This window comes from Elephas maximus, chromosome 11, assembly GCF_024166365.1.
Source record: "Elephas maximus indicus isolate mEleMax1 chromosome 11, mEleMax1 primary haplotype, whole genome shotgun sequence".
In the NCBI taxonomy this organism is placed as follows: Eukaryota; Metazoa; Chordata; class Mammalia; order Proboscidea; family Elephantidae; genus Elephas; species Elephas maximus.
In genome coordinates, this window is record NC_064829.1 from 97,583,266 (window position 1) to 97,596,480 (window position 13,215).

The following is a 13,215-nucleotide window of genomic DNA, read 5'->3' on the forward strand; positions in this document are numbered from 1 at the left end:
AGCATCCCAAGTCCCAGTGTACCCTCAAATACCAGCAGTGGGGCTCTGACACTCTCCAGCCCCTGCACCACTCTGAGGCGAGATGTCAGCAACTCAGCTTCCAGCTCCCCCTACATATACACCTTAGCTGTCAGAGCGCCCTGATTCCTGTGCTTCCTGAACTAGAATCTGGTCCCCCAAATCTATCATTCCTCTTATAATAAAATCTTGGGGTACAAATTACCCGAAATCCTAGTTCCCCCAGATCCAGTAACATAAATAAAGTTCCAGGGGTCTCCTAGAGCAAGTTCCCTAGCATTTCAAAACCCAGTGTTCCCCCCAAACAATGTTGGGGTCCCAATGATTCCTCATTTCTCCTTCCCTAGATCTGGATGCTCACGTTGCTGTCCTTCAAGTCCCAGGGGCCCCAGATCCCCTGGCCTCCTAGGTCAAGAGCATTCTCAAGGCAATATCCAATGCTCTTCCTGCCCCCAATGAAATATTTAGGTCTCAGAACCAAGTTCAGGTACTTCAACATTCAGTGACCTTGAAAATACATTTGGGGGCCTCTGAAGAGAGCCAGGAACTGGATCCCTGTGGCCTCAGTGGTAAGCCCATAGGCTTCCAACACATTATCTTGGCTGTTAAGTAAAATCAGAACCTAAGTGCCGTCGAGTCGATTCCGACTCATAGCGACCCTACAGGACAGAGTAGAACTGCCCCATAGAGTTTCCAAGGAGCGCCTGGTGGATTTGAACTGCCGACCCTTTGGTTAGCAGCCGTAGCACTTAAACCACTACGCCACCAGGGTTTCCATAATCAGAACAGCCTGTTAAAATCTTCCCCCTTTCCTGACTGAGGAAAGAATATTTGCCATTTCACCATGGCTATCACCAAGGGTCCCTGGCGGTGCAACAGCTAAGCACTCTGCTGCTAACTAAAGATTGGTGGTTTGAACCCACCCAGCACCTCTCCATAAAGATTATACTCTGTCACAAGGGGACACTATGCGTCAAAATTAACTCAATGGCACCTAACATCAGGAAGCCCAAAACTAAACCTTGAAGAAAAAGAAGTAATTCTTGGTAATCTAGTATGTGCTAGGTCCTTTCACTGGCTATCCAGAGGTAGAGTATTTACCCAGCGCCGGGCACTCTTCTAACCAGTTCATATGAATGACCTCATTTAATTCTCATGACAACCCTATGAGGTAACCAATATTATAAATGTCCATTTTACAGATGAGAAAACCAAGGCTGAGTGAGATTGGGTCTCAGCTGCTCAAGATCACACAGCTGATCATACGTTGAATGAACACAGCTCTGCTTCAAGCCCTTTCTCCTCACTTAGGAATCAGGGCAATGGGTGAAAAGGAGCAGTGTAGGGTGGCTCTGGATTCTCCATATGGCCCTTCCCCACTGGGATCTGGCTCCCATTTCCCTCCATCCCCTGAAGAAAGTCACAGAAATTTCTGCACAGAAACTTGGATCAGCACTGTCTGTTATCTTGGTGTTTAATAGGTGACCTCAGAAGGGACAAGTCCTTGGCTAAATCTGAGCCTTGGACAGTGTTCTGGGGGATGGCCCAATTCTGTTTCAGGTCAGGATGGGGCTGCCCGCCAGCCAGCCACTAAGGCTTCTGCTCAGTCAGGGACACAGGCAGTGAGCCAGAATAGTCAGTTCCTTCTCATGGTTTCTCTGATCCACTCCAGGTAGCTGCAGACTTTGGTATAGACACCAGGCTTGGTGGTGGTGTCGCAGGGGACATCACCCCAGGACACAATGCCCTGCAGGACCCCACCACAGACCAAGGGTCCCCCGGAGTCACCCTGTGGAGAGAAGACGGGTCTCAGCTTCTGTGGGAACCATCTGGATCAAGTGCCCCATCCTCATCCTAATCCCATTCACAATCCCAACCAAAACCCAATTCAACCCAACTCAACCCAATAACCCCACATCGTGAAACCCCAACCAAACTCAATTTAATCCAACCCAATCCAACCCCATCCCATGCAGCCCTAACCCAACTCAACTCAATCTAACCCAACCCGAATCAATCCACTGCAACCCCACACAAACCCAACCCAACTAAATTCAATGAACCTAATTCCAGCTCAACCCCAGGCAACCTCAACCCAACTGAACTCAGCCCAACAACCCATCACCCACATCCTCCCCATTCAAAATCAAACCAAACCCATGCCCATTCTCATATCCAATTCTCCAGGTCTTCCAACCAAACCTACCTCCATCCCCAGTCTAACTCTCACGTATTTCCCATCCAAAAGCAAACCAAACTCATCCCCATTCCCAACTCCAGCCCATGATACCTCAATTCGACCCCCAGGTAATTCAGCCCAAACCCCACCCAATCCAACTCTAACCTAAACTCTCCATTCTAACTACTCATCCAACTTCACCCCCAAACCTATCGCCAGCATATTCTCTGGTCCAATGCAAACCAGATCCAACCTCATCTGAACACCCAAACCTTTTCCCACCCCGTTCCTATCCCCGACAGTCCCCCTCTTAGCTCTGACCTCGCAGGAGTTGGTGCCTCCGCCCTCCACACCTGCACACACCATTGTGTTCATGAGGCGTCCAGGGTACTCCTTGTTACAAGATTCGGTGGAAATAATGCTGATGTTGGCACAATGCAAGGTATCTGGGAGACTCACTGGGAAGGAGAGTGGACTTGGAGCGGACATATAAGTACAGGACCTTCCTCCCTCCACTCAGAAGCCTTGGAGAATAGGGTTCCTCAAGGGTTGATACCCAGGCCCTCTCACGCACCTTGTGGCTCGGGACTCCCTCTGTTCCTGGGCTCATCGTCAGACACCAGGCCCCAGCCGGATACCACACAGGCCTCACCTGCGCGGGGGCAGCGCCTGGGTAACGCCACGAGGCGCACTTGCCTGGTGAGGCGAGCTGGCCGTGCTAGCTTCAACAACATGACGTCTTGGCGGTGGCTGCGCGCCTCATGGCTTGGATGAGGGATGACACGAGAAACAGCCCGCAGCTGTTCCGGGCCGTCGCGCTTGCGCAGATTGTGCTCGCCCAGGAGCATGCGCATGAAGCTACGCGGGCGGGTGATTACCCGCAAGTGGGGTGGGAAGTAGAAATATCAAAGAGTTGGCAACCTGGGGTCCCCCAAACTTTTCGGGAATCTGGAGATTCCATTATCCTCTCCTAAAACCGTGGAGCCGAGGGTCCCAGCCCTTGGCCCTCACACACCTGGAACCCCCTTTCCAGGCTCCTGACCTTCTTTCCTTAGAATCCAGGATTCTCAGATCGTTAGACCTTTCCCACGTCAGAGCCTCAAAAGATGGGACCTTACTAGTCTCCTTTCTCTCTCAGAAACCTGACAGTTCACAGCTCATTCCCCCTCCCTACTCAGTGGCTGGGATTCCAGCCTGGTTCCTTCAGAATCTAGGAGACCCAAAACCCAGCAGCACAGACCCCCCCGAAACCCAACAGTCTAGAGCCCAGCCTCCACCTCCCGAAGCCCCAAGTATTCAGCACCCCCAGTCTCAGGATCCTGAGCCCTGCCTTCATACCGGCTTTGGCAGTGGGCTGCAGACACCACCCACTGTGGGGAGATGAGTGAAGCGCCGCAGTTAAAGCGTCCTCTCTCGAAGAGGGCCACTTGCCACGGTTGGGAGTGGGGTGCACACTCCTCATCTCGGAGGACCTTTTCACCATCCTGGGCGCCTGGAAGAGAAAGCAGAGGATCCCTGGGGACAGGGGCCTTTTCTTCCCTCCCACCGTGTCCCTGTGCCCCACCCTGCCTACATATACACTGACACCTACCTTCAATTTCTCCAGAAGTCCCAAATAATTTTTTTTAGTACTGTCCTTTCTCTAACTTTTACAACTGCTGCTTATTTTCTCCAGAACTGTCCCCTTACTCCCCCTCCTCATTTGCTATAGGACCCGAGGATAAAGAGGAAGGGGAAAGGACCAAGGGCAAGACGTCCTCTGACTGAAGGTGGGGACAGGGGCACTGGATACAGGTTCAGACAAGTGGTCCATTGGCACCAGTCATTCAAGATCACCAACCTGTCACAGACATCAAACAAGTGTGGCTACTCAATATCTACGACATGCTGTATTGGCCCCAGATTCAGGACATCTCAGCCAAACTCAGTGTGTCCTACAAGGTAACAGATGTAGCCACACAAGGTCATGGCTATACACACATGCACAACTGGGCTTTCAAGCTTAGGCACGGGTATGGACAGTGCACCTTAAGCTGAATTCACTTGCATATATATGGGTTGCATCTTCAAGAATCCCTGCACAAATGTTCATGTGTGTATGTGAATATACACACTTAAGGCACAGGTGCAAGCACACACATGCACATATTCACAGGCAGATTTGGACATAGACACTCAGACCTACATTCACAGTCTCCAGTGTGGGTCTGGACGTGTTGGGTGACAGACGCACATACTTTCACACAGAATCTGGACATACAATATGGCGTCTTTAATAGGAGTACACAGAAAAGATACCAATATGCACTCAGGTCTCCAAAGACTTGTTCACAGACATAGGGCTATAGTATAGTGATTAAATCCAGAGTGAAACCACCTGGGTTCAAACATATTAGCTGTGAAACTTGGATCAAATTATTTGACCTCTCTGTGCCTCAGTTTCCTCATCTGTAAAATGGGGGTTGTTGTAAGGATTAATATGTGTGTATGTATAACAGAGTAGAACTGCTCCATAGGGTTTTAAAACCTGTGAGCTTTCGGAAGCGATCACCGGGCCTGTCTTCCAAGGCGCCTATGGGTGGGTTCGAACCACCAACCTTTTGGCTAGTAGTCAAATGCTTAACCATTTGAGCCACCCAGGGACTTCATATATATGTATACATATACATTATATATGTGTATACATTTATGTGTATATACAAATACACATTGTGGAGATGGGTGTTGTCAAGTCGATTCCAACTCATGGTGGCCCCATGTGGCGGGGTAGAACTGCCCCATAGAGTTTTCTATGCTGTGATCTTTAAAGGAACAAACTGTCAGGTATTTCTCCCGTGGAGCTGCTGGGTAGTATGAATTGCAAACCTTTCAGTTAGCAGCCAGTTGCTTAACTGTTGCACCACCAGGGTACACACGAACACACACACACACACATATATAGTCTGGCGCATAGTAACATTTAATGCGTGTTAGTTATTTTTAACCAAGGACATGTAGATTTATTTATGGGAACACACGTGTGTATGTTCAGGCTGTGGACATAAATATGGCCAAAGTAAGTCAGACACATGTGCAGACTCGGATAAAAGATAAATCAAGGTCAAAGCTGATTCATCCACAGGCTACTTAGTGGACATTCAAAGTTGCAGACACAGGTCTAGAGGCCAGACACTCAGATGTGGCCCCACTAGATCAGACCCCAAGGCAACATCCAGACATAGGGCTGAGCATTTAGGGTCAACAACACATAGTGGAGACATGGGCATTCAGCACAGGACATATTCACCCATCTCTAGGTCAGAGCCAGGAGCCCTGGTGGTGCAATGGTTAAGCACTTCACTACTAACCAAAAGATTCAGTTCAAACCCACCTATTGGTTCTGCAGCAGAAAGATCTGGCAATCTGCTCCCATAAAGGTTAAAAAAAAAAAAAAAGAACAACCATTGAGTTGATTCCAACTCGTGGTGACCCCATAGGACAGCGTAGAACCACCCCATAGGGTTTCCAAGGTCGTAAGCTTTACGGAAGCAGATTGCCACATCTTTCTCCCACAGAGAGGCTGGTGAGTTCGACCTTTTGGTTAGCAGCTGAGCGCTTAGCCACTGCGCCACCAGGGCTCCTTCTGTGAAGATCACAGCCTAGAAAACGCTATTGGGCAGTTCTACTCTGACATATAGGGTCACTATGAGCCAGAATCGACTCCATGGCATCCACCAGCAACAACAGGTCAGAGCCCAAGTCAGATACTTGGTGATCAAGGTCACTCATCAGGTTTCACATATGGGGACACCGTTCACACACATGAAGAGAATGTGGACACATCAGAGCCTTGCATGCACGCACACGCGCGCACACTCACAGAACTGCACCATGAACAAGGACACAGGGATGTTTGAGGGTCACAGGATCAGACCCCACACACACACAGGCAATGTGAATGTATCACCTCAAGGTCACAGCCATGTATACACACAGACACCAACACCTGAACACGGTTTGCACAGCCAGACCCAATGTTCACACTCTGTCTACCAAGGTCAGGAGCTGGGTGGAGGGCCCTGGGGAGGCTGGGGGAACACGAATGTGGCGGATGAGGGGTTTAACAAAGGAAGGGTGAGGTTCTCCTTAGGAGAAGGGTGGAGGGCACGGGCTGAACAGCTGGCCACCAAGGCTGCACCTGGCCAGTCCAAGCCGGAGGTGGGCGGAGGCCCCAGGTGGGTGCAGCGGGCAGGCAGGGGCAGGGAGGAGAAAGGGGACAGAGAGAGCCTGAGGGGAGGCTGGCAGCGTGGGGGAGGTCTAAGGAATACCCACAGACAAGGGGTGGTGGTAGTGGGGAGTTAATGAAAGTCAACCCCCACCTTCTCCCATCTCAGAGCATCAGGTTACAGGTAATTTCTCCTCTTGTGAGTGATTGTGGAGTCCCCTGCACCCAGGGTGACCTTGACCTAGGGTCGCCCCTTTCTGAGCCCCAGCCCCCTCCTCTGTCAAATGAGGCCAGTAGTGCCCACCCCATAGGGATGTTGTGAGGACGCTGTTTGTGAACACTGAGCGCCAAGCCCCGCACATACTAAGCACTCAGCAACACTGTTGTTCTGTTGTTGTTGGGTGCCCTGGAGTCAATTTTCGACTTATAGTGACCCCATGTGACAGAATAGAACTGCTGGTAAGGTTTTCTAGGCTGTAAATTTTTTTTTTTTTTAATCTTTACAGGAGGAGCCCTGATTGTGCAGTGGTTAATCACTCAGCTGCTAACTGAAAGGTTGAAGGCACCAGCCGCTCCACCAGAGAAAGGTGTGGCAGTCTGCTTCCATAAAGATTATATACAGCCTTGGAAACTGCATGGGCAATTCTACTCCGTCCCCTAGTGTCGCTGTGAGTCGGACTCACCTCCACAGCAGTGGGTTTGGTTTAATCTTTACAGATGCAGATCATCAGGTCTTTCTCCCATGGAGCTTCTGACTGGGTTGGAACCACCAACTTTTTGTTAGCAGCCAAGCACTTAACCCTTGCACTACCAGGGCTCATTGCCAACCATTACGGGGCATTACCCTGGGCCAGGCACACATGACCACGTTTAGTCCTCACGACAAACCTGAGAGGGATGGACTGCTATTATCTCCATTTTGCAGCTGAGGAACCTGAGCCACAGAGACGTTAAGTAGCTAGGAAGTGGCAGCGCCAGGATTCGAACACAGAATCTGTGCTCTTGGCCTCTCAACACTTATTTAATGCTTATGATGAGCTTTTTCTAAGGATCCCTGGTGGTGCAAAGTGCTTGGCTGCTAACTGAAAGGTTGGTGATTTGAACCCACCCAGTGGCTCCTTGGGAGAAAAACCTGGTGATCTGCTCCCATAAAGATTATAGCCTAGGAAAACTTATGGGGCAGTTCTACTCTGTCACATGAGGTCCTATGAGTCAGAATTGACTCAACAGCACCCAACTCCACAACCAACAACAGGCTTTCCCCATATTAGGCCATTTGAACCTCACAATAATTTTCACAGGTAGCTGCTGTCTTCTAGAGAAGGTACTGAGTCTCAGAGAGGTGAAGTCAGCACCTCAAGGTCACACAGCAAGGAAGGAGTTTGAACTCAGGTCTATGTGACCCCCCGCCTCCCCAGGGCCATGTTCATGGTTACAAGCAGTGAGAGGACCCAGGTCACATGGGGACTCCAGGGCCACCCCAGGCCCCTGATGGCTCTGGGGCAGGGAGGTGACTCAGGGTCATTGGTAGGTGACTGAGATGGAATGTGGGGGTCGAGGAGCAATCATGGGTGAGGGAGGGGCTGGTGTCTCTGGGTGAAGGAGGGTCTGGCAAAGGGCTCACACATGTGGTGGGGAGAGGGCCACCACATGCCCACAGACCCAGACCAAACCCCTGCCCACCTTACCTGCAGACGTCAGCAGGATGGAGAAGGTAAGGAGAAGCCACATGGTGGAAGAGGGACCAGGGATGAGCTGATGCCTGGGGGAGGGGGGAGGAGAGTGAGCAGGGTGAGGCTGGACCCTCCTATCCCATCAGAATCCCTCCAGACAAACTCCTCTCATGCACTGCCCAAGAAAGTTCCTGTTACCACTCCCATCCCTCCTGCAAACTCAACCAGTTCTTCTACCCTGGCTTCCCATCTCATGAGGGTCTACTGCTCCCCCAGACACTGAGACAGGCCCCAGGGGCCCCCACAGCCTGTCAGACCTCAGCACCATCCCACCTGCTCCCTGGATCTTCTCTGTCCCTGAGGTCGGCTCGGGCCTCATCTCTCTCTGGACTCCTGCCTCCTCCCTGGCCTCCCTGGCCTCCCTGCCTCCAGTTTCTTCCCTCCAGTCCATTCCCCACATGGCCACTGAGGACTTTCTCCACCTGGAGCTGACTCTGCCCCTGTCGTGTTCACAACCCTCCCATGGTCCCCAGCACCCCTGGGATAAAGCTCAGCCCCTCAGCCTCACTTTCAAAAACATGAGTGGCTTTCCCCTTCCACCCTCTTTGGCCAGGACACTCACAACCCAGTCTTTCTAGACACGGCCAGAAAAAAAAAAAACCCAAACCCATTGCCATCAGGTCAATTCTGACTCATAGCGATCCCCTGTGTTACAGAGAAGAGCTGCTCCCAAAGGGTTTTCTTGGCTGTAATCTTTATGGAAAAAGATTGCCAGACCTTTCTTCCACAGCACCACTGGGTGTGTTCGAACTGCCAACCTTTCGGTTAGTAGTTGAGTTTGCACTGTTTGCGCCACCCAGGGACATCCTAGACACAGCCAGTTCTTCCATTTTCCATCTTGCAATTTTGTGCCTTGATTTAGGAAATAAAAATCGTCATCTTCTATCTATGCATATAAGGAATGTGACCCAGCGGGAGCAACGAGGGCATATCAACTGGGCCCTGAGCTACAGAAACAATAGCTAAGACAATCTTGGAAAACATCTTTTAGGAAATCTTTCACTCAAACAATATACTTAGAGCACATAAAACCAAAAACAAAACCCATTGCCATCGAGTCTATTCTGACTCATAGGGATCCTACAGGACAGAGTACAACTGCCACGTAGTTTCCAAGGAGCGTCTGCTGAATTCGAACTGCTTAGCAGCCGTAGCACTTAACCACTACACCGCTAGGGTTTCCTATAGAGCTCATAAGACCCACCTATATTTCAATCTGGAAACCCTGGTGGCGTAGTGGTTAAGTACTATGACTGCTAAACAGAAATCTGCAGTTCAAATCCACCAGGTGCTCCTTGGAAACTCTATGGGGCAGTTCTACTCTGTCCTATAGGATCGCTATGAGTCGCAATCGACTTGACATCGATGGGATTTTCCAATCCTGTCTTTTTCCCTTAAAAACCAAACCCATTGCCATTGAGCATAGTGAAGTCTGATTCATAGCAACCCTGTAGGACAGAGTAGAACTGCCTCACATGGTTTCCTTCGGTTAGCAATCCAGGCTCTTAACCGCTGCGCCACCAGGGTTCCTCTTTTCCCCTTAGCATTTAGTAAATAGTAAGATTTGTTGGACCAATGAAGACCCTCCTAACTGTTGTTGCTAAAACTTGTACCAGTGATTAATACGAAAAACAACTTAAAATGTAGAATCACTGTGATTTAGCAGTTTTTAGTCAATCTGTGAACAGGTGAAGGTTTTAACGATTTTACCCATTTGTAATGTCTGTACATACTGATGATTCTGTAACACTCCTAAGACTTGGACAGACATAGCTCTGGCAGCATGTTTGTCCATTTCCCACTTTTGTCTCTTGGAATCTATATCGAATAAAATCTTCCTTCTGGCTTTACTATACCTTTTTGGTGATTACCCTGAGACAGCCTCCACACCTTTGCTCAGGCTGTTCCTCCTCCAGGAATGCTGTTCCCTGCACTGCCCACTTTCTCCATGAGGCCTGTTCTGACCTCCCCTACCTTGGAGGTGAGTTCCTCAGAGCTGTCTGTCCCCTCCACCAGTCTGGGAACTAACTCCCTCAGGGCAGGGCCCAGGTCTGACTGAACTGGGATTCCCAGCATCTCCACAGGAGGCCTCAGGAAAGCTTTGCGGCCCCAAAGACCTTCTTCTCCTCATTTGCTTAACTCAACTCACATTTGTCCTTCGAGGCTCAGTCCCCACCTCTTCTGTCCGGGAGGAGGTCTCTTCTGGTTCCACAGCGCCCCTTCCGCTTTGTTACAGCACAAGTTCCCAGGAATGCTGATTTCTGGGATGCCTCCCCTACTGCCCGACCTCCTCCCCCAGGACAGGGCTGGGGTGGGATCCTTGTTGTGTCCCCAGCACCAAGCAGCAGCTGTGGCCTGGCACGTTGGAGGCCTACAGGAGGTGGTCTAAACTGACTTGAACCTGTGATACCTCCTGACCTCATTCTTGGCTCTGGTACAATTGCTTTCAGGCTTTCAGGACGTCCTCCTGGTTCACCCTGTCCCCTCCCTCACTCTCACGCGACTCCTTCATGTGTCTCCCAGGAGGTTTTCCTGGTTCAGGTTACCTTGGGGCCTCCGTCAAGGACACACGGCCCTACCCGCTACCCTTCCTCCAGGGTAGCCTGTGTCCCCTCCCAGGCAAGGATGATCCATATCCCCTCCCCTCTAGGCCAGAGTAGCTCCTGTTGCCCGCCCCCCCAGGCCAGGGTAGCTCATTTCTCCCCCAGACCAGAGTGGTTTGTGTCCTCCTCCAGTCCAGGACAGCCTTTGTCCCCTCCAGCTCCCCAAACCAGGTTGGCCCATGTTCCCCTCCAGACCAGGGTGGCTCCTGTCCCCGAAACCAAGGTGCTCCATATCCCTCAGATTAGAGTGGCTTGTGTTCCCCCCAGACCAAGACAGCCTATGCTTCCCCCAGACCAGAGTGGCCCATGTCCCCCAGGCCAGACTAGCCCATGCCCTCTCCAGACCAGGGCAAACTATGTCTCCCCGATACCAGGGCAGGGTCCATCTCCCCTCAGACCATGATCCCTATAACCTTATGTCCTCCCCTTGCCGCCATGCCTATCTCAAAGTTCTCACCCCCTCCAGATTCTCCAGTAGCATCTGGGGCACCTTGGACGCTAGGAGAAGGGGAACAGGTACCCGCATGCCTGGATTTATAAGCTTCCAGCCCCACCCTGGCTCGGGGGGTGGGGTAGGGGTGGCTGAGAGCCTAGTTTACAGGCAGAGACGCCTTGGTGGCTGGTGGGGCAGGGGACCAACCCTAATGAGCATTTATGAGGCTGAAGCTTTTGTTGGAGTCTATGAGTAGGAATTATCCACCAAACGGCAGTTCCCCAAAGGGGAGGGGGCAGGAGGACGGAGCAGAGATTTGGAGAAGGTCAAAATACAGAGCCTGGAGTTTGGAGTTTATAATGAGGAATTTGGAGTCTGGAGCGTGGGAACTGGATTCTAGAGTCATGCTTCTTGTGCCTGGAGTAGGAGTCTGGATCTTGAATTCTGGATTCAGGGATCTAGATTTTGGCATTCATGACCTGAAGCCTGGAGTGTGGATTTTGGAGTCTGAGTTTTAGGGCTGGGGACTTAAATCTGGATCCTGCTGTATGGGCTTTGAGTGACAGGTCCAGGACTTGAATTCTGGATCCTGGACCTTTGAATCTAGATTGGGATTAGGGATCTGGTGTCTATTGTTTGCAATCTGGGGCTTGAGGTCCAAAACCTTCACACCTACTGTGTGAAGCCTGGGGCATGGAATCTGAATTATAAAATTTGAGTTTTGAGGGCTGAATTCTAGAGTCTGAGTCTAGACTTTGAAGTCTTATGGGTAGACTGTTGAACATGCAGTCTAGAGTTTTAAATATGCATTTGCAGTTAAGAATCTAGACTAGGTGGCTTGGACCTGGCTTTCAAGATTCTGGGATCTAGAGTCTCAACTCTAAAATATGAAATTATGGGAGCCTACAGTCTCTATTCTGGATTCTGCAGACACTTGAGTTTGTGTTCTGGGGCTTGAAATCTGGATTCTGCATTCTGGAGCCTGGGATCATTAATAAGATGACCAAAGGCTTTGGGAATTTGAGGCTAGGTTCCCGTGTCTCAGAAATACAGAGGCTCCTGAGCAATTGCCTAGATTCTGTTCTGGCTTGTTTAACAAACAAGAGAGAGCAGGCAGGATTGACCTCAAGTCACACAATGAAGGATGGAGGCTGTATTAAACATGGTCCCTCTCCATGTCTGGAAAGCCATCACCTTTCTGAGAAAGGATGCATAACAGGGACTGACTGTCTTGGAGATCAGTGGCCAATGCCCAGGGGTCCTTGACCCTCCATTTCACCACAGACAATAGGAGGGGAGAGGGATGGCATCTGAGCCTCCAAGTGTCTTTCGGGCATCCAGAACCATAGAATCTCAGTTATTCCAGAACCCTGGGGCTTCAGTCATTCTAGAATGACAGTTTCTTAAAATTTCTAGAATATCCTCCAGATCCTAGAATTGCAGATACTGAGCCTGGGTCCTCAGACACGTCAAACCAAAGATTTAAAAATAATCTAAAACCATACATCTTCAGACATTCTAGAGCCTGGCTCTTCAAACATTCTAGAACCCCCAGGCTTTCAGATAATCTAGAACTTCGGATCTGCAGACTTTCTAGAAACCCAGACTGTTGGCCATTCTGGATCTCAGACCAGAAGATACTGTAGAACTCCTTTGTCTCTGCAGAAATTCATCCTCAATGTCTTTGGACCTTACCTGGGCCACAGCTTCAGTTAACCAGTTGCTGTTCATGAGATGTTGGCCACAGGCCACTCCCATGCTCTCCCTGCATTATCTCATTTAGTCTCCTGACAATTCTGTGAGGTGGTTATTATCACTTCCTTCTTAATAGAGAGGAAACAGAGGCCCAGGGAGGGGATGTTACAGGTAGAGGGCACGCAACTGGCAAGAGGCAGAGGGGGAGAGGAATCCAGTACCCTGACTCTGGGTCTGTGCTGTGTGAACATGGACTGGCCCATTTGCTCCCCACCTGGAGACACCTCCCTCCCTGCCCCATTGGAGAGAGGAGGACCTGGGTGGTGGTGAGGCAAAGGAGGTGAGTTTTG

At 50.5% G+C, this 13,215-nt stretch overlaps 1 protein-coding gene across 2 annotated transcripts; it reads right to left on the reverse strand.

Annotated features, from left to right (window-relative positions):
- Positions 1–1,470: 1,470 nt before the first annotated feature.
- KLK15 (kallikrein related peptidase 15) lies at positions 1,471–11,226 on the reverse strand. Of its 2 annotated transcripts, XM_049900750.1 has the most exons (7): positions 11,195–11,211; positions 10,284–10,505; positions 8,090–8,163; positions 3,536–3,689; positions 2,772–3,055; positions 2,519–2,655; positions 1,471–1,807 (listed from the first exon to the last, which is right to left on the reverse strand). In XM_049900750.1, coding segments are annotated over exons 2-7 (804 nt in total). In that variant the 5' UTR covers positions 10,286–10,505; positions 11,195–11,211; the 3' UTR covers positions 1,471–1,654. The 2 variants fall into 2 exon arrangements, with proteins under 2 accessions (XP_049756707.1, XP_049756708.1); XM_049900751.1 differs by lacking the exon at positions 10,284–10,505 and having other exon boundaries at positions 11,195–11,226.
- Positions 11,227–13,215: the final 1,989 nt, after the last annotated feature.

Bases quoted from the DNA above. Each gene is read 5' to 3' on its own strand.
- KLK15 (XM_049900750.1), bottom strand. The intron at 2,656-2,771 runs GTGCGTGAGAGG...TCTCCTTCCCAG, and splicing joins AGGGAGTCCCGAGCCACAAG to TGAGTCTCCCAGATACCTTG. The intron at 1,808-2,518 runs GTCAGAGCTAAG...TTCTCTCCACAG, and splicing joins GAGGCACCAACTCCTGCGAG to GGTGACTCCGGGGGACCCTT.